Source organism: Oncorhynchus mykiss, chromosome 20, assembly GCF_057628025.1.
Source record: "Oncorhynchus mykiss isolate SJ-2025 chromosome 20, ASM5762802v1, whole genome shotgun sequence".
Lineage (NCBI taxonomy): Eukaryota > Metazoa > Chordata > Actinopteri > Salmoniformes > Salmonidae > Oncorhynchus > Oncorhynchus mykiss.
Window position 1 is genome coordinate 23,512,709 of NC_143041.1, and position 26,499 is coordinate 23,539,207.

At 41.4% G+C, this 26,499-nt stretch overlaps 1 protein-coding gene across 8 annotated transcripts in view; it reads left to right on the forward strand.

Moving 5' to 3' along the window:
* LOC110499145 (monocarboxylate transporter 6) overlaps window positions 1-26,499 on the forward strand; it is a 40,166-nt gene that overhangs the window by 6,167 nt on the left and 7,500 nt on the right. Inside the window, exons 1-4 of one of the 8 annotated variants that reach the window (XM_036955927.2) lie at window positions 1,757-1,845; window positions 2,625-2,721; window positions 9,514-9,968; window positions 26,166-26,309. In XM_036955927.2, coding sequence (XP_036811822.1) covers window positions 9,608-9,968; window positions 26,166-26,309 — 505 coding nt within the window. In that variant the 5' untranslated portion in view covers window positions 1,757-1,845; window positions 2,625-2,721; window positions 9,514-9,607. Of the gene's footprint in view, window positions 1-1,756; window positions 1,846-2,624; window positions 2,722-7,809; window positions 7,907-9,513; window positions 9,969-26,165; window positions 26,310-26,499 lie in introns of those variants that run through there. The other 7 variants (XM_021576087.3, XM_090212627.1, XM_021576086.3 and 4 more) reach the window with 7 other exon arrangements.

Sequence of the window (26,499 nt, forward strand, 5' to 3'; positions counted from 1 at the left end):
TATATCTTAATTACATAAGTATTCAGACCTGAAATTGAGCTCAGGTGCATCCTGTTTCCATTGATCATCCTTGAGCTGTTTCTACAACTTGATTGGAGTCCACCTGTGGTAAATTCAAAAGATTGGACATGATTTGGAAAGGCACACAGTTGTCAGTGCATGTCAGAGCAAAAACGATGCCATGAGGTCAAAGGAATTGTCTGTAGAACTCCAAGACGGGATAGTTTCGGCACAGATCTGGGGAAGGGTACCCCAAAATTCTGCAGCATTGAAGGTCTCCAAAAACACCGTGGCCTCCATCATTCTTCAATGGAAGAAGTTTGGAACCACCAAGACTCTTCCTAGAGCTGGCAGCATGGCAAAACAGAGCAATTTTGGGAAAAGGGCCTTGGTCAGAGAGGTGACCAAGAACCCAATGGTCACTCTGACCAAGCTCCAGAGTTCCTCTGTGGAGATGGTTGTCCTTCCGGAAGATTCTCCCATCTCTGCAGCACTCCACCAATGAGGCCTTTATGGTAGTGTGGCCAGACAGAAGCCACTCCTCAGAATAAGGCACATGACAGCCCACTTGGAGTTTGTCAAAAGGCACCTAAAGACTCTCACATCATGAGAAACCAGATTCTCTTGACTGATGAATCCAAGATTTTGGCCTGAACGTCAAGTGTCACATCTGGAGGAAACCTGCCACCATCCTTACAGTGAAGCATGGTGGTGGCAGCATCATGGGTATGTTTTTTTTAGCGGCATGTACTGGGGGACTAGTCAGGATCGAGGGAAAGATGAACGGAGCGAAGTACAGTGAGATCCTTGATGAAAACCTGCTCCAGAGCACTCAGGACCTCAGACCTGGATGAAGTTTCACCTTCCAACAGCACAATGATGTCCTTGAGTGGCCGGATTTGAACCCGATCGAACATCCTATAGAAAGACCTAAAAGTAGCTGTGCAGAGACACTCCCCTTCCAACCTGACTGAGCTTGAGAGGATCTGCAGAGAAGAATGTCAGAAACTCCCCAAATACAGGTGTGCCAAGCTTGTAGGCTGTAATCGCTGCCAAAGGTGCTTCAACAAAGTACTGAGTAAAGGGTCTGAATATTTATGTAAATGTGATATTTCAGTTTTTTAGTTTGAATAAATGTGCAACTAAAAAAATATTATGGGGTATTGTGTGGAGATTTGTATTTATTTAATCCATTTGAGAACAAGGCTGTAACGTAACAATGTGGGAAAAGTCAAGGGGTCTGAATACTTTCCGAATGCACTGGTTACCTGTACATGGGTCTTGCATTATCCAAGGATGATGTATTATCCTTTACTGATCATTGATTATCCTGATCTCAAAGAGCTGTAATATTGCATTTATTTTACTTAACCTTGGCACTTTAGTCTCAGATTCACATTCTTCCCCTGTACCTTTTTTAAACACATGAATTATTTCCCTATGGTTTGTCTTTTTTTTTTCAGAATGGAAGACCGACAGGTCATCCTTCGAGGGCAGCTGTGCGCTTCAGGAGGATGTTACTCCAGGAGCAAGAAAAAGCTCTAAGTTTCACCATGGACATTCGTGGCAGTGTTTAGGACAGAGAAACGTTGATAATCTGCTTTTACCAGTCCCATAAAGTCGATTGCGCTAGCACCCTTTGCTGCGTATTAGAAGGTAGACTGCAACGTGTCATTTGCATGTATTTTTTTGGACTCGTCAGTTCTGCAATGTCTGACAAACTGTTTGAACCTATTTCAAAACCTACTTGTGTTATAGGGGATGCTGCCTTCGGAGACTGGGTCAGTCAAGACTTCATAAGTTTCGCTGTGCATACGTTGCAAACAGGCTTCCACATGAACTGTGGTATGTTGATCAATTATATTATTTTAGGCTACAGTTCTCTTGAAAGGACAAATCCGCACACTGCTAGTTTTATTTTACAACATTTTACGTGTCTGCCTCCGGTGAAGGCCAATAGGCTGACACGTAAGCTTTTAATAAAGTGATACTAGCAAGATCAGTGTGTGGGTTTCTCATTTCTTTCCAGATCTCATTGTTATCGGCAACAGGATTGCTCAGGTGTGTGGGCCTTTTTGAATTTTGAGCCTATAGTTTTCTCACATGGTGACACTGAGCTTCAAACCGATCATTCATGTAACAATAAACACTGCATTGATCATTTGAAAATAATGTGTTCCTGAGTGCAGGTACATCAGCATTTCTGGAGATACGTGACACATCTGATTATGTTGAGTAACGGAAAACGATTGAGCTTGTATGTATTACAATAAAGATGTAGTGATATCAGCAGGATGGATGTATTAGCTATACAAATTGAAGTGAAAAATAAGTCACTTTTGACATGTGCTGCTGAGCTGTCTGATGACCAAAAGGCTGTAATCGGGTGTTTGGCTGACATGTGGGACATCCCTGAGGTCACAGCCGAGAACAGCAAATGGCTATTCTACCGTCTACTACAGCATGTGTTAATCAACCTTTTCCAGAGATTGTTATCTGAACAATAGTGACCGTTACCCTAGCTTAGTTTTTCAATTTAGTTATGTACCCTTATTCCTGCTTTTATTTCAGTTTTGTGACATTGGATTATGTTTGAAATGTCTAATCGTTTGTCTGTTTTGCAGATCCTGGCAAGAACCATTTGACAAATGAAATATTTGCGACGTGGATGTGGTTCCACTCATGTTCCCCGGCGTGGCAGATGTTGTGTGCAGTCCTGAGGTAACAACCTAATGCCACATGATCAAAAGTTCAGTTCAGTTTCGGTAAAAAGATGAGGGATGGGTCGAGTAATATAACCTCTTTCAAATACGTAGACCGAGCTATGTATGCAAGGACTGACCATCCATATCAAAATTATAGTTTTAACCATGTTTTGAGGCAATATAGTGTTTGTTTACATTACTTTGTAGTGTTTGTTTACATTACTTTGTTTACAAGAATTGGAATAAAACAAGTTTATATTTTGATTTCTGACGGTGTAAGAGTTGAATTAATGAGGTGTTTATAGTTAGAATCCAAGAATCCATGGGTACCAAAAATCATTAATTTGCAAGCCCAATGTATGTAGCAACTGCAGATGGATCATTTTAAGTCTGTAAAATTGCATAATGTTTACTTATCACTTGTTTATGGCATTCTGTGACACTGACCTACTGAACTTTATTCTCCTTTGAATTACTATTTTTGTTTCAATGGATAAATAATTTAACAGTGCACCAGGGGTACTTGTGACTGATTCCTGATATTAAGGGCCTGTTGGAGGATTTCATTCATGAATATGATTGCTGCAGGTGTTAAACATTATTAGTATTTTTTTTTAAACTAGGCAAGTCAGTTAAGAACAAATTCTTAAAGCATTTATGTAATGATTTTTTTTTAAAGCACAAGGTTTCAGAATGGTCATGTTAACTGACGGATATCTCATAGAACAAAATGTGTTAGATCTCCTAAGCCTGTATTAACCTGTGACCTTATTTTCGGTATTTATCCACAAACCCTAATCTTTCCCCATTCATGTTGTACAATGGCTAAACAAACCAGGTAACTAATTTCTGGTTTTTAGAACTACAAGCTGGCGAGCTGGCGAGCTCTATTGCTTAACACGTACAAGTGTTGCTTATGGTTTGACTGTTTCCTGTGCATTGGACACAAAAGGGAGTATCATATTGAAAAGGCAGACATAAAAAATGACAATCATTTACAAAAAGCAAATCAATCACCTCAAGATTGTCTTCCTCAAATTGGGTTTTGACTTTATCCCATAGCTAAAGCTGCTCTGGACTGCGATTTGTCTCTGTCCGTAGATTATGATTTTTCCAGCCTGCAACAAAGGTTTTGAGGGCTGCTTGGAGGTGTGGGAGAAACAAAGTGTAGACCAGAAGAGGTGCAGTGTGTTTTCAGATGTCAAGAAGTCCATTTTATTCAAGGGTGTGAAGCAAATAGTAGATACAGGTGACTGCAACCCAGACATCACGCCATAGATGTTCAACTCTGACAAAGTACAGGATTGTTAGCATATCCAATTTATTAATGTTATCTGTAGCACATGGTTTACCTTTTATGTGGCACATCAAAACTCTGACTTCAGAAGCAGGTGTGATAGTAACAAAACGAGGGAAGGGAACATGAAGTAAACATTTCACTTGGAAACAAATGCACCCAAGGACTTTTCCTCATTGTGCACACACAGGTGGAAGACAGCTAAATCAACAAAGGATGTTGCAAGATGGCTATTAAAAACATTCTATGCATGTTAGCCTAGTGGTTAGAGCGTTGGACTGGTAACCTGAAGGTTGCAAGTGCAAACCCCCGAGCTGACAAGGTACAAATCTGTCATTCTGCCCCTGAACAGGCAGTTAACCCACTGTTCTTAGGCCGTCATTGAAAATAAGAATTTGTTCTTAACTGACTTGCCTAGTTAAATAAATAAAAAATATTTATGTAGAAGTGGTAAGTAGAGTTTTACATTGATGTGATACCTATTTTTTGGGGTTTTGTTATTACTGTCACAGCTGTATTAATGGTGATATATGTTTCATTTGTCTGATAAAAAGACATGCCTTGATTGCACACCGTGGACTGAAAAAGTTTAAAGCCGTTGATGCCCTGTTGTTGGTAGCTGCATCCAAGTACAGAATCTGTATATACCGGTAGACAGAAAACACTCATGGTGTTGATAAATGTAAAATCATGACATTGCATTGATGATCTTGAAAAAAATAACTAACTATGTTTAGGCTACTACTCTAAACACACCAAATATACATTCTTCAAAGAGTTTTGTAAGGGCTTGCAAATTATAGTATTTGAAATCATATTTCATTGTTCACAAACAGCGTGTCTGACTAGACTAGAAGTTGCCCTGGACTGTAACTGTACATCAGATGCATGAATGGACATGTGAATTGGCCTACTACCAGTCTGGAGTCTCTGTTTCTATCGGTTACTCTGAGTGCTAGAAGTCTCACCCCACACCAGAGCAGCTAAACAATTGTCCTCTACCCCTCCTTTCCTGTTCTCTCCCTTAGCTCATTAGCGTCGCTATTTTTTTCCTGTTCCTTAAATGTTTGTAACTTGTACGTTTACTTCATTATGCATGTCTTAGCTTGCTTGAAAGTAGCCTATAGCCAAAATCCCATCATAGAAACATGGAGGCAATTGTTTCACAATTATTTACTCATGCGTTCTCCTGTTCTATTGGTTTTCTTTAAACTTTACTCCATTGTCTAGCAGCTAAAGGCATTAAAGGGAATAGGCTTTGTGTGTTTGGACCATGATTGTTTGTTGGTGACGTGGACACCAAGGAACTTGAAGCTCTCAACCAGCTCCACTACAGCCCCATCAATGAGAATGGGGGCATGCTCGGTCCACTTTTCCTGTAGTCCACAATCTTCTCCTTTGTCTTGATCATGTTGAGGGAGAGGTTGTTATCCTGGCACCACACGGCCAGGATAACAACTTCCCTATAAGTTGTCTCATCGTTGTCGGTGATCAGGCCTACCACTGTTGTGTCGTCGGCAAACTTAATGCGGTTGGAGTCGTGCCTGGCCATGCAGTTATGGGTGAACAGAGAGTACAGGAGGGGACTGAGCATGCACCCCTGAGGGGCCCCCGTGTTGAGGATAAACGTGGCAGATGTGTTGTTACCTACCCGTGAGGATGTCTGGGATCCAGTTGCAGAGAGAGGTGTTTAGTCCCAGGGTCCTTCGCTTAGTAATGAGCTTTGAGGGCACTATGGTGTTGAACGCTGAGCTGTAGTCAATGAATTGCATTCTTACGTAGGTGTTCCTTTTGTTCAGGTGGGAAAGGGCAATGTGGAGTGCAATAGAGATTGCATCATCTGTTGGGGTGGTATGCAAATTGGAGTGGGTCTAGGGTTTCTGGGATGATGGTGTTGACGTGAGTCATGACCAGCCTTTCAAAGCATTTCATGGCTACAGACGTGAGTGCTACGGGGCGGTAGTCCTTTAGGCAGGTTACCTTAGTCTCTGTGCCCATGAACACTATGGTGGCCTGCTTGTAACATGTTGGTATTTAAAAAAGGAGTATACGCAATTCCCTCTGAAAAATAAGTGGGTATAGACTAGGGATGCACCAATTTACATATTTGACCGATATCCGATATTATCCTTGCCAAAAAAAACGATACCGATATTTAAAAACTTTGCGTCCGTTTAAGCATTCTAGTACAGTTAAATAGTTCACACACACACAGAACTAGCAGTCCCTGGTTCGAATCCAGGCTGTATCACAATCCGGCCGTGATTGGGAGTCCTATAGGGCGGTGCACAATTGGCCCAGTGTCGTCCGGGTTTGGCCATCATTGTAAATAAGAATTTGTTCTAAACTGACTTGCCTAGTTAAACAAAGGTTACACACACCACACTGACCAAAAAGTTAATTTTGTTTGCGTTTTCGTATGTCCCCATTACCAGTAAAACATAATCAAAACCTATTTCTTTCACTTACTTGCTGTTTCGTTGTTCATTTGTTCTGTCTCAACCAGGATTTCATCATACATGTCAAGCTGTGAAGTTTCAGCTATATCTGACTGTGGCCTTTCTTTCACGGTGCGCACTGTCACTGTGTCCGTTGAGGGAAAAAAGTATTTGATCCCCTGCTGATTTCGTACGTTTGCCCACTGACAAAGAAATGATCAGTCTATCATTTTAATGATAGGTTTATTTGAACAGTGAGAGACAGAATAGCGCATGTCAAAAATGTTATAAATTGATTTGCATTTTAATGAGGGAAATAAGTATTTGACCCCCTCTCAATCAGAAAGATTTCTGGCTCCCAGGTGTCTTTTATACAGGTAATGAGCTGAGATTAGGAGCACACTCTTAAAGGGAGTGCTCCTAATCTCAGTTTGTTAACTGTATAAAAGACACCTGTCCACAGAAGCAATCAATCAGATTCCAAACTCTCCACCATGGCCAAGACCAAAGAGCTCTCCAAGGAGACTGATAATTTCTTTGTCAGTGGGCAAACGTACAAAATCAGCAGGGGATCAAATACTTTTTTCCCTCACTTTATAACATTTTACGTTAATCCTGTTTTCTTATCTGCATCAAAGTAGCAGTCCTTGTACCTAGCATTAAGCATGGTGGCGACACAGTAAAGAGGCTCAGAGAGAATGTCACAGAATCGCTTGTTCACAGCCTCGAGTACTTTTGTAAGTTTTAACCCCATGGTCTGTGTTGGCAGTTTTGTTGAGCAGGCGTTTCAATGCCATGACAGAGGGTATCACGTCTGCTGCAGACGCAGTTGATTAGCTTATTTGCCGAGTCAGTTGTTCGAATGGCGCTAGGAATGTGTTCATGTTTCAAACATGTTTTCAAATGCCATTGAAATGGCAGCAGCGGTATGAGAACCAGCACATTCTTGAGCATGCAATGCAGCTTTCCTCAGTATGAAATCCTCATCCACCCACTGTGCTGTCAGACTCTGCATGCTCATGGGGCTGACTTCGCTGGTCCCAATGTCAGTGATGCCCATAGCAAGTAGCTCATAGATGTGATTTTCAACAATACTGTGTGACTCTGGTAGGGCAACATCTGAAAAATAGCACCTACTTGGTAGTGTGTACCGGGGCTCAAGGTGCTCGACCAGTCGGTGAAAGCCAACATCATCCACAACCGAGAACGGTTGATTGTCAAGGGCAATGAATTCCATTATCTTGGCGTTAATGGATTTCGCCTTTGCGTTGTCTCGCTGAAATGTTCTTACTCTTTCAAATGACTGCTTGACTTTAACTTGTTTTGTTGTTGGAAGTGTGCGCTTAGTATTTTTCTGCTTTCTTCTCAGGTTACCTGATTAGTTTATGATTGGTGTCCGTGTGTACCAAGGAAAGGGGGCTTTGCACTGAATAACTTTGTCGCACCACACATCGAAGCCTGGCAAGGTGAGGCAGGATCTCAGCTGCATCCACATGATGTATTGACACTCTCAATCTCCACCACTGAACATGGAAGCCCATTGACACCAACTGTCCCTTGACCATATGATAGCCAGCATCTGGGATTTGATGGTTGTCAGTGTTGTTGAGCTCTTCATCACAAATAGTACTGTATAACCCCCACAGGTAAACCATAATTCATGCCTTCTAAATATGGTACACTTGGAGACCCCCAATAACTCTGCAATGCATGGTACCGGAAGGTAAGTTTTGAGCATATTCTTCACTTCTCTTTGAATGACAAGTTTTTGGCTGCCTGTTACCCCAACAACTGCCTCAAACTGAATTGATGTCGTTGGGCGAGCCTCAATTTCAGCTTTGACAAGATTTGATTAATCTCTCAATGTCTCTGTGATCATTGGAGGGAAATCAACCTGATCGGCAAAGGATTCAATGAGGATATGCTCATTATTGAACAGGAATTCCAGGTAATCCAGATCAAGGGTTGTATGATGGCTTGCTGCAACCTGGACTGCAACCTCTCCCGGAGCTGGTCTTTCAGAATGTTCTGACAATAGAAAAACACAATTAGCTAAGCATACAGTTCACTTATGTTTTTGTCCATCAAATATTTACCCATGTATTCTTGAATAATGTCTTAGAAATAACCTACTGCCTCTAATGGACTGTTTCACTCTATTGCTTAAGTGTTGCTGTATACAGGTTGCATGGCTGTAATGTGCAGTAGGTAGTTAGCTAGCTCGCTAAAACCAAGATGCCACAAGTGTTGCTGAAATGATTACAGCTCTATGGATGCCACTGTACTGTAAATTGTCTTGCTATCTTTAGTTAACGGTATCTGGCTAACCAATGCATGGATGAACTTGGGGGGGGGGGGGGGGGGGGGGACTTCAATTTGATGATGATTTTGAAAACCAGTCACGAACGTTAGCTACCCAATGCATCTGAATTCACACAGTGTTAATTTACCCTAGGTACGGGAACTACAAACCTAGCTAAGGGTAGTTGGCTAGCCAATGCATGAATGCACGTGGGGGGTGTAATTAACGTTATAGCGATGAACAAGATCATAACATCACTTCATACAAACTGTGAAAGCAAATTCTATAGAACTCGCCTCCCTCTTCCTCCATCACATCATGTCGTCCAGGTTGCTTGGGATTTGATCGATGGAACAATCCAGCCAATATTGGTTTTGACAGAGGGAACTGATTGGTCAGGATTTAAAGATTCTGCCCTCAATTTTCAAAACACTTTTCCTTCCTTACAAATGTACGACTCTCTTTGTGCGTCACGGTGACATAACTCAAGAGTGTGCGCAGATTCAATCTTTAAGTGTATTTTTAATTCACAGCAGAATATTAATTGTCGTAAATGGAATTGTAATAATTATGGAAATAAATTATCCTTGCAAAATGTATGAAATGTGTTCAAGTAAAAAGTTTGCGATTGTTACATTTATTCACAAATCATGATACAAGCTTGCAAAATTAAATTACACATTTGCAAATCGTAATTGCAACCACAAAATGAAAATAAAAACTCATAGTTCTGTCATCATTATAATCCCATACCCCTCTCCCCATTCACAGGTGAGAAGGAGAGACATGGTGAGATGGAATATACTAGTGAGTGTCATCCACCCTGGCAAACTACTAGGGCATTGCCTCAGCATCTGAGAAGAGTATGAACCGGAGGAATGGCAACAAGGTGGCAGGGGACTGTGACAGCTTCCAGATGGAGAGCAAGGCCCCGGAGCAGGCACCCAGCATGGAGCAGAAGAATGGCGAGATCATGGACTCTGAGGAGGTGGAGAATGGCAAATCTGAACCCATAAACCCTCTGGCTATGGATGGGACCGTCACTGCACCTGACGGGGGTTGGGGCTGGGTGGTGCTGGTGGCCACCATCCTGGTGCTCGCCTTGACTCTGGCCTTCCCCTCCTGCATGGGCATCTTCTACACGGACCTACAAACAGAGTTCCAGGCCAGCAACCAAGAGACCTCCTGGGTGCCTTCTATAATGACATCGGTGCTTCATGCTGGAGGTATTGTAGTCGAGTCACATCCTAGTTTCCATAGATTTAAGCAGGATTCTTTTCAGGATTCTTTTTGCAGTGACACATTCATATACAGTGGGGCAAAAATGTATTTAGTCAGCCACCAATTGTGCAAGTTCTCACACTTAAAAAGATGAGAGAGGCCTGTAATTTTCATCATAGGTACACTTCAACTATGACAGACAAAATGAGAAAAAAATCCAGAAAATCACATTGTAGGATTTTTAATGAATTTATTTGCAAATTATGGTGGAAAATAAGTATTTGGTCACCTACAAACAAGCAAGATTTCTGGCTCTCACAGACCTGTAACTACTTCTTTAAGAGGCTCCTCTGTCCTCCACTCGTTACCTGTATTAATGGCACCTGTTTGAACTTGTTATCAGTATAAAAGACACCTGTCCACAACCTCAAACAGTCACACTCCAAACTCCACTATGGCCAAGACCAAAGAGCTGTCAAAGGACACCAGAAACAAAATTGTAGACCTGCACCAGGCTGGGAAGACTGAATCTGCAATAGGTAAGCAGCTTGATTTGAAGAAATCAACTGTGGGAGCAATTATTAGGAAATGGAAGACATACAAGACCACTGATAATCTCCCTCGATCTGGGGATCCATGCAAGATCTCACCCCGTGGGGTCAAAATGATCACAAGAACGGTGAGCAAAAATCCCAGAACCACACGGGGGGACCTAGTGAATGACCTGTAGAGAGCTGGGACCAAAGTAACGAAGCCTACCATCAGTAACACACTACGCCGCCAGGGACTCAAATCCTGCAGTGCCAGACGTGTCCCCCTGCTTAAGCCAGTACATGTCCAGGCCCGTCGGAAGTTTGCTAGAGAGCATTTGGATGATCCAGAAGAAGATTGGGAGAATGTCATATGGTCAGGTGAAACCAAAATATAACTTTTTGGTAAAAACTCAACTTGTCGTGTTTGGAGGACAAAGAATGCTGAGTTGCATCCAAAGAACATCATACCTACTGTGAAGCATGGGGGTGGAAACATCATGCTTTGGGGCTGTTTTTCTGCAAAGGGACCAGGACGACTGATCAGTGTAAAGGAAAGAATGAATGGGGCCATGTATCGTGAGATTTTGAGTGAAAACCTCCTTCCATCAGCAAAGGCATTGAAGATGAAACGTGGCTTGGTCTTTCAGCATGACAATGATCCCAAACACACCGCCCGGGCAACAGAGGAGTGGCTTCGTAAGAAGCATTTCAAGGTCCTGTAGTGGCCTAGCCAGTCTCCAGATCTCAACCCCATAGAAAATCTTTGGAGGGAGTTGAAAGTCTGTGTTGCCCAGCAACAGCCCCAAAACATCACTGCTCTAGAGGAGATCTGCATGGAGGAATGGGCCAAAATACCAGCAACAGTGTGTGAAAACCTTGTGAAGACTTACAGAAAACGTTTGACCTCTGTCATTGCCAACAAAGGGTATATAACAAAGTATTGAGAAACTTTTGTTATTGACCAAATACTTATTTTCCACCATATAATAAATTCATAAAAAATCCTACAATGTGATTCTCTGGATTTTTTTCCCTCATTTTGTCTGTCATAGTTGAAGTGTACCTATGATGAAAATTACAGGCCTCTCTCATCTTTTTAAGTGTGAGAACTTGCACAATTGGTGGCTGACTAAATCCTTTTTTGCCCCACTGTATGCATGCAGGGAAATGTGCTCAAAGTAAGTTCAATGATCACTGACAGTAAGTGTAGTACAGTATAAGACTATTAATGTAGGTGTTTCAGTGGCCGAGCCAGTCTAAACATGGTACAGACGTCCTTCCATTTAAAACACTTAAAGCAGAACTTCTAAACCACTCAGCAGACTAGCAGTTCAAAGAGACTCTAAAGGTCCTAAACAGTCATTCTGATTCCCATGTAAAAGTTTCCATTTGTGACTAAAATATCACCCAAATTAATGCAATTTTTTTGGTTAAAATTAATTTATCTCATGGCTAACTACCAGGAAGTTTGAAAAGACAGGCTGAGTGGGCAGGGAGCTTATATTCATGAGCTCGCCTTGACTGACATTTGTTTGAAATGCCTATGTGAAGAAACTTCAATGCAGTGAGCAGTTTTGCAGTAAAATCATCTCAAGCTAATTTCTTGTCTCTTCTGATGCGGTTCCCAGCAGCACTGACGGATGTGTTGACATGCCAATTGCTTCAGAGTTTTGAACGACCCTTCCCCCATTTGTTCCATGCTGGCCGTTGACCTAGCCAGCCATTAACTAGCTGACACCAGACACAGAGGAGACATATAAGTATCTTTGCCATAGATGAATAGTGTAAACTGTTATCTATATTTGCTGACACCCTACAGTCAAATTCTGGCACCATTACAATTGCTATCTAGCTATATAAACCATACCCCTCCGCAATCACGCATTCTCCGAAGTTGGTTATGAGACAGTACTTATTTAAATTAGGTAAGAGAATATCATGTAACCATTGGTGTATTGGAAGAGATGGCGAATGCACACTGTCAAAAATAAATACAAAATGTAGGCTTAAATGGAAAATAAAGGTGTTTATTAATAAAACATCATGGTGCCCCAAAAAATCATAAATGAAAGGTAAAAACAAAACACACGTTTTGGCTTTAGGTCATCATCGATGTGAATGTCGGCACACACATTTGGCTTCTATTTCAAGGATAATTGCATGTCACATGATCAAGCAAGAATACACATAACATCTATGAGTTAGTGCCTAGTAGAATAGAATGCATGACATAGATTATATACTAAAGCGGACTGAGAGATATCCTCAATTATTGCTTTTACATATACTATGTGAACATTTCCTCAGAATAAATAACACAGGATTGTAAGAGTAGGGAGCTAGAGATACCACTAGATAGCGGTATCGAACACCAAGAACAGGCAATATACTATATATGACATTAGAAGAGCTGCATGTGAGGAAGTGTTTGATAAGGTAATAAACATCTTTATTTTGCATTTAAGCCTCAGTTTTGGATTTATATTTTTTTTTTGACAGTGTATGGGTCCCCCATCTCTTCCAGTATTCTTATTTGGACTCCTACGCACCTGGAACAGACACTATTTAGTAGTAAGAACCTTTAAAAGAGCGCAGAATGCCTCTTACCATTGGTGTATTAAAATGAGACTTAGGGTGATGTCACCTTATCCTCTTAATAACCCTGCTTGCTGAATCCAGTTGTTTGCCACGGGGGAGGGGACCAATAACTTTATGATCAAACTTTGTCAATGTAGAGGCAGTAGTCATTTTTCATACTTTGGTCATCATACTCTGACCTGGTTTCATCAAAATATCATCACTTTTAATGGAATTCATGCTTTTGATTGCTCATGACCTTTAAGACCAAGGTGGAGTGTTTGTCCATCAGGAAATATTATATCAGACCATATGGATGATTTTCTTTCCAATATCTTTTATTTGCAGTATTCGTTAGAGAGACAGAGTGGGGCAGCTGATAAATGTGTTTTTATGAGATGTCACTTTGTGTATTTGTTTCACTCTTGAACGACACTGAACAAAAATTATAAATGCAACATGCAATTTCAACAATTTCAAAGAGTTTAATGAATTACAGTTCATATAAGGAAATCAGTCAATATAAATAAATAAATTGGGCCCTAATCTATGGATTTCACATGACTGGGCAGGGGTGCAGCCATGGGTGGGCCTGGGAGGGCATAGGCCTACCCACTTGGGATCCAGGCCCAACCATTGGGGAGCCAGGGCCCAACCAATCAGAATTAGTTTTTTTCCCCACAAAAGGGATATATTAAAGACAGAAACACTCCTCAGCACCCCTCCCCCATTCAAACGATCCCGCAGGTGAAGAAGCCGGATGTGGAGGTCCTGGGCTGGGGTGGTTACATATGGTCTGTGGTTGTGAGGCGGGTTGGACGTACTGCCAAATTCTCTAAAACGAAATAAACATTACATTCTCTGACAACATCTCTGGTGGGCATTCCTGCAGTCAGCATGCCAATTGCACAATCCCTGAAAACTTGAAACATCTGTGGCATTGTGTGACAAAACTGCCCATTTTAAAGTGGTCTTTTATTGTCCCCAGCACAAGGTGCACCTGTGTAATGATCATGCCGTTTAACCAGCTTCTTGATATGCCACACCTGTCAGGTGGATGGATTATCAAGTGCAAAGGAGAAATGCTCACGAAAAGGGATTTAAACAAATTTGTGCACAAAATTTGAGAGAAATAAGCTTTTTGTGCATAAGGAAAATTTCTAGGATGTTTCATTTCAGCTCATGAAACATGGGACCAACACTTTACATGTTGTTTATATTTTTGTTCAGTGTATATGACACATGATCATTCATTGTGCAAACATTTGATTTACTACAGTGAGTGCAGAGGTTTGCGGTCTCAAAGTGACTAGTCAGATCAGACACACAGTCTTGTATAACTAACCTTGTGGGGACACAAAATTCAGTCCCATTCAAAATCCTATTTTCCCTAACCTATAAACCTAACCCGTATCTTAACCCTAACCCCAAAACCTAACCTTAACCCTAAACCCCCTAGAAAGAGCATTTGTGGGGACGAACAAAGTGTCACCAGTTGGTCAAATTTTTGTTTGTTTACTATTCTTGTGGGGACTTCTGGTCCCCACAAGTATAGTTAAACACGGCCGCACACACAAAACCCATGGAAAGTGTGTATGAGAGTCAACACAGCCCCTGTTTGTTTATTTGATAAGGGGGATTTCAAGGGATTGTGTTTCACCCTTACACACCAATGATGTGTAGCGCCACATGAGCTGCCTTCCTGTGTTCAGTCACAGGGGGTCGGTCTGTTTCTGTGTGGATTTCAAGCCCTTAACATCTGGAAAAGTGTGTGTGTGTGTGTCAACTGCTTCAAAGCAACAACAAAGAATCACCAGCATTTAATTAAGTTGCTGAGTTAGAAGATTAACTTCTGAGCAATGTGTGGAGAAATCAGTAAGCTGGTGGGCATTTCCATCGAAAAGGACCCATGAGCACCAACATGGAGCATATCAAATTGGGTGTCCAATGAAAGTTATATTTTGGGGAATTGAAGGCATAGATACAGTTGAAGTTGGAAGTTTACATACACCTTAGCCAAATACATTTGAACTCAGTTTTTCACAATTGTCCCTGTCTTAGGTCAGTTAGGATCACCACTTTATTTTAAGAATGCGAAATCTCAGAATAAGAGTAGAGAGAATGATTTCTCAGAGTTCAGTGTGTCAAATCGGAGGGCCTGTTGTCCAGACCTCTGGCAGTCTCTATGGGGGTGCCACAGGGTTCAATTCTCGGACCGACTCTTTTCTCTGTATATATCAATGATGTCGCTCTTGCTGCTGGTAATTCTCTGATCCACCTCTATGCAGACGACACCATTCTGTATACATCTGGCACTTATTTGGACACTGCTAACAAACCTACAAACAAGCTTACACCACTCCTTCCGTGGCCTCCAACTGCTTTTAAATGCTAGTAAAACTAAGTGCATTCTCTTCAACCGATTGCTGCCCGCACCCCCCCGCCTGACTAACATCACTACTCTGGACGGTTCTGGCCTAGAATATGTGGACAACTACCAGTACCCTGGTGTCTGGTTAGACTGTACACTCTCCTTCCAGACTCACATTAAGCATCTCCAATCCAAAATTAAATCTAGAATTTGCTTCCTATTTCGCAACAAAGCCTCCTCGACTCATGACGCCAAACATACCCTCATAAAATTGACTATCCTACTGATCCTTGACTTCTGCGATGTCATTTACAAAATACCCCCCAACACTCTACTCAGCAAATTGTATGTAGTCTATCACAGTGCCATCCGTTTTGTCACCAAAGGCCCATATACTACCCACCTCTGCGACCTGTATGCTCTCGTTGGCTGGCTCTCGCTACATATTCGTTGCCAAACCCACTGGCTCCAGGTCATCTATAAGTCTTTGATAGGTAAAGCCCCACCTTATCTCAGCTCACTGGTCACCATAGCAACACCCACAAATAGCACGTGCTCCAGCAGGTATATTGCACTGGTCATCCCCAAAGCCAACACTTACAGTGGGGCAAAAAAGTATTTAGTCAGCCACCAATTGTGCAAGTTCTCCCACTTAAAAATATGAGAGAGGCCTGTAATTTTCATCATAGGTACAGTGCCTTGCGAAAGTATTCGACCCCCTTGAACTTTGCAACCTTTTGCCACATATCAGGCTTCAAACATAAATATATAAAACTGTATTTTTTTGTGAAGAATCAACAACAAGTGGGACACAATCATGAAGTGGAATGACATTTATTGGATATTTCAAACTTTTTTAACAAATCAAAAACTGAAAAATTGGGCGTGCAAAATTATTCAGCCCCCTTAAGATAATACTTTGTAGCGCCACCTTTGCTGCGATTACAGCTGTAAGTCGCTTGGGGTATGTCTCTATCAGTTTTGCACATCGAGAGACTGAAATTTTTTCCCATTCCTCCTTGCAAAACAGCTCGAGCTCAGTGAGGTTGGATGGAGAGCATTTGTGAACAGCAGTTTTCAGTTCTTTCCACAGATTCTCGATTGGATTCAGGTCTGGACTTTGACTTGGCCATTCTAACACCTGGATATGTTTATTTTTGAACCATTCCATTGTAGATTTTGCTTTATGTTTTGGATCATTGTCTTGTTGGAAGACAAATCTCCGTCCCAGTCTCAGGTCTTTTGCAGACTCCATCAGGTTTTCTTCCAGAATGGTCCTGTATTTGGCTCCATCCATCTTCCCATCAATTTTAACCATCTTCCCTGTCCCTGCTGAAGAAAAGCAGGCCCAAACCATGATGCTGCCACCACCATGTTTGACAGTGGGGATGGTGTGTTGCTTTTACGCCAAACATAACGTTTTGCATTGTTGCCAAAAGTTCAATTTTGGTTTCATCTGACCAGAGCACCTTCTTCCACATGTTTGGTGTGTCTCCCAGGTGGCTTGTGGCAAACTTTAACCAACACTTTTTATGGATATCTTTAAGAAATGGCTTTCTTCTTGCCACTCTTCCATAAAGGCCAGATTTGTGCAATATACGACTGATTGTTGTCCTATGGACAGAGTCTCCCACCTCAGCTGTAGATCTCTGCAGTTCATCCAGAGTGATCATGGGCCTCTTGGCTGCATCTCTGATCAGTCTTCTCCTTGTATGAGCTGAAAGTTTAGAGGGACGGCCAGGTCTTGGTAGATTTGCAGTGGTCTGATACTCCTTCCATTTAAATATTATCGCTTGCACAGTGCTCCTTGGGATGTTTAAAGCTTGGGAAATCTTTTTGTATCCAAATCCGGCTTTAAACTTCTTCACAACAGTATATCGGACCTGCCTGGTGTGTTCCTTGTTCTTCATGATGCTCTCTGCGCTTTTAACGGACCTCTGAGACTATCACAGTGCAGGTGCATTTATACGGAGACTTGATTACACACAAGTGGATTGTATTTATCATCATTAGTCATTTAGGTCAACATTGGATCATTCAGAGATCCTCACTGAACTTCTGGAGAGAGTTTGCTGCACTGAAAGTAAAGGGGCTGAATAATTTTGCACGCCCAATTTTTCAGTTTTTGATTTGTTAAAAAAGTTTGAAATATCCAATAAATGTCGTTCCACTTCATGATTGTGTCCCACTTGTTGTTGATTCTTCACAAAAAAATACAGTTTTATATCTTTATGTTTGAAGCCTGAAATGTGGCAAAAGGTCGCAAAGTTCAAGGGGGCCAAATACTTTTGCAAGGCACTGTACACTTCAACTATGACAGACAAAATGAGGAAAAAACATCCAGAATATCACATTGTAGGATTTTTTTTGTATTTATTTGCAAATGATGGTGGAAAATAATAACGTTTTCTGTAAGTCTTCACAAGGTTTTCACAAACTGTTGCTGGTATTTTGGCCCATTCCTCCTTGCAGATCTCCTCTAGAGCAGTGATGTTTTGGGGCTGTTGCTGGGCAACACGGACTTTCAACTCCCTCCAAAGATTTTCTATGGGTTGAGATCTGGAGACTGGCTAGGCCACTCCAGGACCTTGAAATGCTTCTTACGAAGCCACTCCTTCGTTGCCCGGGCGGTGTGTTTGGGATCATTGTCATGCTGAAAGACCCAGCCATGTTTCATCTTCAATGCCCTTGCTGATGGAAGGAGGTCTTCACTCAAAATCTCACGATACATGGCCCCATTCATTCTTTCCTTTACACGGATCAGTCGTCCTGGTCCCTTTGCAGAAAAACAGCCCCAAAGCATGATGTTTCCACCTCCATGCTTCACAGTAGGTATGATGTTCTTTGGATGCAACTCAGCATTCTTTGTCCTCCAAACACGACAAGTTGAGTTTTTACCAAAAAGTTATATTTTGGTTTCATCTGACCATATGACATTCTCCCAATCTTCTTCTGGATCATCCAAATGTTCTCTAGCAAACTTCAGACAGGCTTGGACATGTACTGGCTTAAGCAGGGGGACACGTCTGGCACTGCAGGATTTGAGTCCCTGGCGGCGTAGTGTGTTACTGATGGTAGGCTTTGTTACTTTGGTCCCAGCTCTCTGCAGGTCATTCACTAGGTCCCCCCGTGTGGTTCTGGGATTTTTCTTGTGATCATTTTGACCCTACGGGGTGAGATCTTGCGTGGCGCCCCAGATCGAGGGAGATTATCAGTGGTCTTGTATGTCTTCCATTTCCTAATAAATGCTCCCACAGTTGATCTTTTCAAATCAAGCTGCTTACCTATTGCAGATTCAGTCTTCCCAGCCTGGTGCAGGTCTACAATTTTGTTTCTGGTGTCCTTTGACAGCTCTTTGGTCTTGGCCATAGTGGAGTTTGGAGTGTGACTGTTTGAGGTTGTGAACAGGTGTCTTTTATACTGATAACAAGTTCAAACAGGTGCCATTAATACAGGTAACGAGTGGAGGACAGAGGAGCCTCTTAAAGAAGAAGTTACAGGTCTGTGAGAGCCAGAAATCTTGCTTGTTTGTAGGTGACCAAATACTTATTTTCCACCATAATTTGCTAATAAATACATAAAAAATCCTACAATGTGATTTTCTGGATTTTTTTTCTCATTTTGGCTTTCATAGTTGAAGTGTACCTATGATGACAATTACAGGCCTCTCTCGTATTTTTAAGTGGGAGAACTTGCACAATTGGTGGCTGACTAAATACTTTTTTGCCCCACTGTACTTTGGCTGCCTTTCCTTCCAGTTCTCTGCTGCCAATGACTGGAACGAATTGGAAAAATCTCTGAAGCTCGAGTCTTATCTTCCTCTCTAACTTTAAGCATCAGCTGTCAGAGCAGCTTACCGATCACTGTACCTGTACACAGCCAATCTGTAAATAGCACACCCAACTACCTCATCTCCATATTATTACTTACCCTCTTGCTCTTTTGCACCCCAGTATCTCTACTTGCACACTCATCATCTGTACATCTATCACTCCAGTATTAATGCTAAATTGTAATTATTTTTTGCCTCTATGGCCTATTTATTGCCTACTTCCCTACTCTTCTACATTTGCCAACATTGTACATAGATTTTTTATTTTGTGTTATTGACTGTACGTTTGTTTATGTGTAACTCTGTTGTTGTTTTTGTCACACTGCTTTGCTTTATCTTGGTCAGGTCGCAGTTGTAAATGAGAACTTGTTCTCAACTGGACTACCTGGTTAAATAAAGGTGAAATAAAAAATAAATAACATTTATTTCAGATTTGATTTCTTTCATCACATTCCCAGTGGGTCAGAAGTTTACATACACTCAATTAGTATTTGGTAGCATTGCCTTTAAATTGTTTAACTTGGATCAAACGTTTTGGGTAGCCTTCCCACAATAAGTTGGGTGAATTTTGGCCCATTCCTCCTGACAGAGCTGGTGTAACTGAGTCAGGTTTTATAGGCCACCTTGCTCGCACACACCTTTTCAGTTCTGCCTTCAAATGTTCTATACGATTGAGGTCAGGGCTTTGTGATGGCCACTCCAATACCTTGACTTTGTTGTCCTTAAGCCATTTTGCAACAACTGTGGAAGTATGCTTTGGGTCATTGTCCATTTGGAAGACCCATTTGCGACCAAGCTTTAACTTCCTGACTTATGTCTTGAGATGTTGCTTCAATATATCCAAATAAATTTCCTCCCTCATGCCACCTATTTTGTGAAGTGCACCAGTCTCTCCTGCAGCAAAGCACCCCCACAACATGATGCTGCCACCCCCGTGCTTCACGGTTGGGATGGTGTTCTTCAGCGTGCAAGCCTCAAATGCAAGACTCAAATGATGTCAATTAGGCTAACAGAAGCTTCTAAAGCCCTTACATAATTTTCTGGAATTTTCCAAGCTGTTTAAAGGCACAGTCAACTTTAGTGTATATAAACTTCTGGCCCACTGCAATTGTGATTCAGTGAATTACAGTGGGCTCCAAAATTACAATACTTAAAAATATATAAACAATATAATTATAGACAAACTCAAAATACCAACATGTGAGAAATACTTTACTTTATTAATGTTTCAATGGAACCCACCAAAATCATACAATTATTTAATACAAAATACATTTCACCAAAATCAAGGTTTCATAATAATTGGCACTCCTCATTCAGTACTTAGTGCAACCATCTCTGGCAAGGATAACAGCATGGAGTCTTTTCCCGTAATGTTTGACAAGGTTAAGGAACACATTTGGAGGGATTTTGGACCATTCCTCTATGCAGATACTTTCAAAATCTTTCACAATCTTGGGTTTCTTCAACTCAGCCCACAGGTTTTCGATTGGATTGAGGTCCGGTGACTGAGATGGCCATGGCAGAACATTGATTTTGTTGCCTCAAAACCATTTCTGTGTGGATCTTGAGGTATGTTTTGGGTCATTGTCTTGTTGGAAAGTCCACATTTGGCCAAGTCCCAGCCTTCTGGCAGAGGCAACCAGATTGTCAGCCAAAAGTGCCTGGTACTTGGTGGAATTCATTATGCCATCAATCTTAACCAGTGCCTCTGGACCTCTGGAATTAAAACAGCCCCAAAACATCACTGACCCACACACCATATTTCACCGTGAGTATGCGGTGCCTCTCCTTGTATGCATCTCTGTTTCGACCCCTCTCCTTGTATGCATCTCTGTTTCGACGCCAAACATGCCGATGCTGTATCTGACCAAAACGTTACATTTTGGTCTCATCTGACCAGAGCACCTTCTTCCGATCATAATTTAAATGACGTTTGGCTAACTCCAAGCGCTTGCGTCTGTGTCTTGGAGTCATTAAGGGCTTTCTTCTGGCAACCCTTCCAAAGAGCCTGTGGAGGTGGTGGCATCTGATGGTGCTTTTTTAAACCTGGTGACTCCAAGACGCCACCAAGACCTGCAATTCTTTCACAGTGATTCTGGGGGTTTTGTTGCTTCTCTCACTATCCTCCTCTCTATCCTGGGGGGCAAAATGCATTTGCGTACTCTACCCGCCCTGACAGTGCTCAGTGGTATATTCAATCATTTGTGGATCTTCTTGTAGCCATTACCAGATTTATGAAGGTCTATGACCATCTGTCTCTTTTGAACTGCCAGTTCTTTTGTTTTCTTCATGGTGTTGCATGACAAAAGGATATTTCCATGCGTGTTCCTCATTTTTATACCCTAGTATAAAAGGAAGTGATATAATGGCTCAAAATAGTTCCTTAACACTTAGATAAACTTAAATAAGTGGAATTTAATTCCTGGTTTAATTTTGGTAGATGTTATTTACAAAAATATTTAAGGGTGCCATTAATTGTGAAACCTTGATTTGGAAGATATTGATTTTTAATTTAATCAATAAATTATTTTGTTGGGTTCCATTGAAACATTAATAAAGTACAGTATTTTTCACATGTTGGTATTTTTCTAATTATATTGTTTATTTGTTTGAGTATTGTTTGTGCATTGCCAGTCAGGGGTGCCAGTAATTTTGGAGCCCACTGTATAAGTGAAATAATCTGTCTGTAAACAATTGTTGAATAGACTACTTGTGTCTTGCACAAAGTAGATGTCCTAACCGACTTGGCAAAACGATATTTAAAAAAATATATATTTAAAAAAATATTGAATTTTTTTCTCCCCAATTTCGTGGTATCCAATTGTTGTAGTAGCTACTATCTTGTCTCATCGCTACAACTCCCGTACGGGCTCGGGAGAGACGAAGGTTGAAAGTCATGCGTCCTCCGATACACAACCCAACCAAGCCGCACTGCTTCTTAACACAGCGCGCATCCAACCCGGAAGCCAGCCGCACCAATGTGTCGGAGGAAACACTGTGCACCTGGCAACCTTGGTTAGGGCGCACTGCGCCCGGCCCGCCACAGGGGTGGCGATGAGACAAGGACATCCCTACCGACCAATCCCTCCCTAACCCGGGCGACACTAGGCCAATTGTGCGTCGCCCCACGGACCTCCCGGTCGCGGCCGGTTACGACAGAGCCTGGGCGCGAACCCAGGGACTCTGATGGCACAGCTGGCGCTGCAGTACAGCGCCCTTAACCACTGCGCCACCCGGGAGGCCAAAACTATGTTTGTTAACAAGAAATTTGTGGAGTGGTTGAAAAACAAGTTTTAGTGTATGTAAACTTCCTACTTCAACTGTATAACCATAATTATGCATTTCTGTGTAGTAGAGATCAGGGACCCATGATGTAATTCGATTACTGTAATTCTATTACCAGGTGTATATCCACTTCACTTACTGTAGTTTAATAACGAAAATATACAGTTTGGACACACCTACTCTTTCTTGGGTTTTTCTTTATTTTTCTATTGTCTACATTCTACAGCGAAGACATCAAAACTATGAAATAACACGTGGAATCATGTAGGAACCATCAAAGTGTTAAAAAGATTATTCACAGTAGCCAGCCTTTGCATTGATGACGGCTTTGCACACTCTTGGCATTCTCTCAACCAGCTTCATGAGATAGTCACCTGGAATGCATTTAAATTAACAGGTGTGCCTTGTTAAAAGTTAATTAGTGGAATTTCTTTCCTTCTAAATGCATTTGAGCCAATCAACAAGGTAGGGGTGGTATGCAAAAGATCTAACCCTATTCGGTAAAATACCAAGTCCATTTTATGGCAAGAACAGCTCAAATAAGCAAAGAGAAACAACAGTCCATCATTACTTTAAGACATGAAGGTCAGTCAATCCGGAAAATATTCAGAATTTGTCCCGAAAGTTCAGAAAATTTCTTCAAGTGCAGTTGCAAAAAGCCATATAGTGCTATGATGAAGCTGGCTCTCATGAGGACCGCCACAGGGAAGGAAGACCCAGAGTTACCTTTGCTGCAGAGGATAAGTTCATTAGAGTTACTATCCTCAGAAATTGCAGCTCAAATAAATGCTTCAGAGTTCAAGTAACAGACACATCTCAACATCAACTTTTCAGAGGAGACTGCGGGAATCAGGTCGAATTGCTGCAAAGAAACTACTACTAAAGGACACCAATAATAAGAAGAGACTTGCTTGGGCCAACAAACACAAGCAATGGACATTATACAGGTGGAAATTTGTCCTTTGGTCTAGAGTCCAAATCTGAGATTTTTGGTTCCAACCGCCGTGTCTTTATGAGACGCAGAGTAGGTGAACGGCTGATCTCTGCATGTGTGGTTCCCACCGTGAAGCATGGAGGAGGAGGTGTGATAGTGTTAGGGTCCTTTGCTGGTTACACTGTCAGTGAGTTATTTAGAATTCAAGGCACACTTAACCAGCATGGCTACCACAGTATTCTGCAGCAATACGCCATCCCATTTGGTTTGCGTTTAGTGGGACTATCATTTGTATTTCAACAGGACAATGACCCAAAACACACCTCCAGACTGTGTACGGCTATTTGATCAAGAAGGAGAGTGATGGTGCTGCATCAGATGACCTGGCCTCCACAATCACCCGAGCTCAACCCAATTGAGATGGTTTGGAATGAGTTGGACCGCAGAGTGAAGGAAAAGATAACAACAAATGCTCAGCATATGTGGGAACTCCTTCAAGACCATTTGGAAAAGCATTCCTCAGGAAGCTGGTTGACAGAATGCCAAGAGTGAGCAAAGCTGTCATCAAGGCAAAGGGTGGTTACTTTGAAGAAAATAGCAAAAATAAATGAGTGGGTGTGTCCAAACTTTTGACTAGTACTGTATTTTGTCTTAATTCGAAGCATATTTAACCGTTTTAGGAAAACGTTTTCGCATTAAAAACCGAGGGAGATTTGACTGTAATTCCGTTACCAAAGTTTGCACAGTTCTTCCACTAAATAAATGTTTGTACATTTTTCGGTGGATATTTTTAAAAGCTGTCCTTGTGCATAGAGTTGTATGGTTTGTAAAGGGGGAAAAAGCAATTGTTTGGCATACATTTTAAAGTGACGGCACGATGTCAGGGTGTACTTGCCATCTATCAAATCAGTTTTTACTACTTATTACACTTAAGTTCCCTTTGGTGCACCACATGGCTCGACTAAGTATATCTCTACAATATCTAACTGGGCATCTTACTGAGAACTCCATATTGCTGATATTGCTGCCAATGCTTGTTTAAATACTAATTCCCAACAACTGAACATAGACACATAGCCGCAGGAAGTATGGGTGCTAATGGTGCTGCAGCTTCCCCTGAAAAATCAGAAATGAAAATATATCTAAATAATAAAAAATAAAAATAAAAATGTAAATGTTTTTTCACAAAAGTACTGGGCCTTTACTATATATTTTATTAGCAGACTGATATAGCCATCTGTGGTGCAGGCAAATTCTTTTTTTTTGGTATGTGTATAAAAAAAAACATTTTAAAAATGAAGCAGATGCTGAATATCCCTTTGAGCATGGTGAAGTTATTAATTAGGCTTTGGATGGTGTATCAATACACCCAGTCACTATAAAGATACAGGCATCCTTTTGAAACCGAGTTGAATGGTTGTCATACGAGAACTGAGGATGGATCAACAACATTACTCCACAATATTAACCTAAACGGCAGAGTGAAAGGAAGAAAGCCTGTACAGAATAAAATTATTCCAAAACATGCATCCTTCTTGGTGGTATAGCTGCATCATGTTATAGGTATGCTTGTCATCGGCAAGGACTAGTGAGTTTTTTTAGGATTAAAAAGACACAGAATACAGCTATAATCATTCCTGGAGGAAATCCTGCTTCAGTCTGCTTTCCAACAGACACTGAGAGACAAATTCCCCTTTAGCAGAGCAATAACCTAAAACACAAGGCCAAATCTACACTGGAGTTGCTTAGCAAGAAGACATTGAATGTTTCTCAGTGGCCTTGTTACAGTTTTGACTTAAATCGGCTTGAAAATCTATGGCAAGACTTGAAATGGCTTTCTAGCAATGATCAACAATCAACTTGACAGAGCTTGAAGAATTGTAAAAAGAATAATGGGCAAATATTGTACAATCCAGGTGTGCAAAGCTCTTAGAGACTTGCCCAAAAAGACAGCTGTAATCATGTTCAAATCATCTAGAAGTAACATAATTGAGTTACACAATACGTTTTTTAAAAATAATTTAAGATGATTTGAAAATGCTTGAAAATGCTAATATAGGTACCATTGACTTGCATTGGATTTGTGCCACAAATTCTAAAAAGTTAGCATTTCAAACAGTGGCCAACCAAACCAAACCATGGGTTGCTGTCATAGCCTGCTTACAGGGTAAGGAAACTCGTGTAATTTTGTAATTTGGGTGAACTATCTCATTAACATTGAGGGGGGTCTTCCAACATTTTTCACCTAATAGCAGTAACACCACAATCTAATGGTCAGAATCTGGTAATATCAGGATGTAGGATGGGACTTAACTTGTTAAGTTTATGTTTTTCTCTGAACAGGGGGAAAAAACATCACCAAATTCACTGGGAATATATTACATAGGATGAAGAAACAATATTCCAGGCTGCAGCTCCATACTACTAATGAAACACAGAGAACTGATACTATATCCTCGTTGTTGGGGTGGGATTGGCATGAGGTGTGTGGGGTCCATGGTGGCTTTCGACCATTCCTTTGGATAACTCATGTCTAATTCATTGTTAGAAAAAAACAGAACAAACTGATATAGTGGGTGTCAATCCTCTTCCGTGTGCTTTTTGAGGTGGAACGACCTACTTTCTTTTAGGTTTTTGTGTGTTTAACCAATAGCATGTCTCCTTTAGGTCCATTCTGCAGTGTATTGGTGGAGAGGTTTGGTTGCCGGGCGACGGTGATGCTGGGCGGGGTCCTGAGTGGGCTTGGAATGGTGGCCAGCTCGTTCACCCACACCATCACTGAGCTCTACGTCACAGCTGGGATTATCACAGGTCACTGCGCTCCCACATACACACACGGAGTCACTCCACATCAGTGGCGGTCGGAGACGTTTAAGATGAGGGAGGACGATTATTTTTTTTATGAGCATGTCCTATTACAGCATATTGGATGATTGTCATATACAGTGCATTCGTAAAGTATTCAGACCCCTTCCATTTTTCCAAATCTTGTTACGTTAGT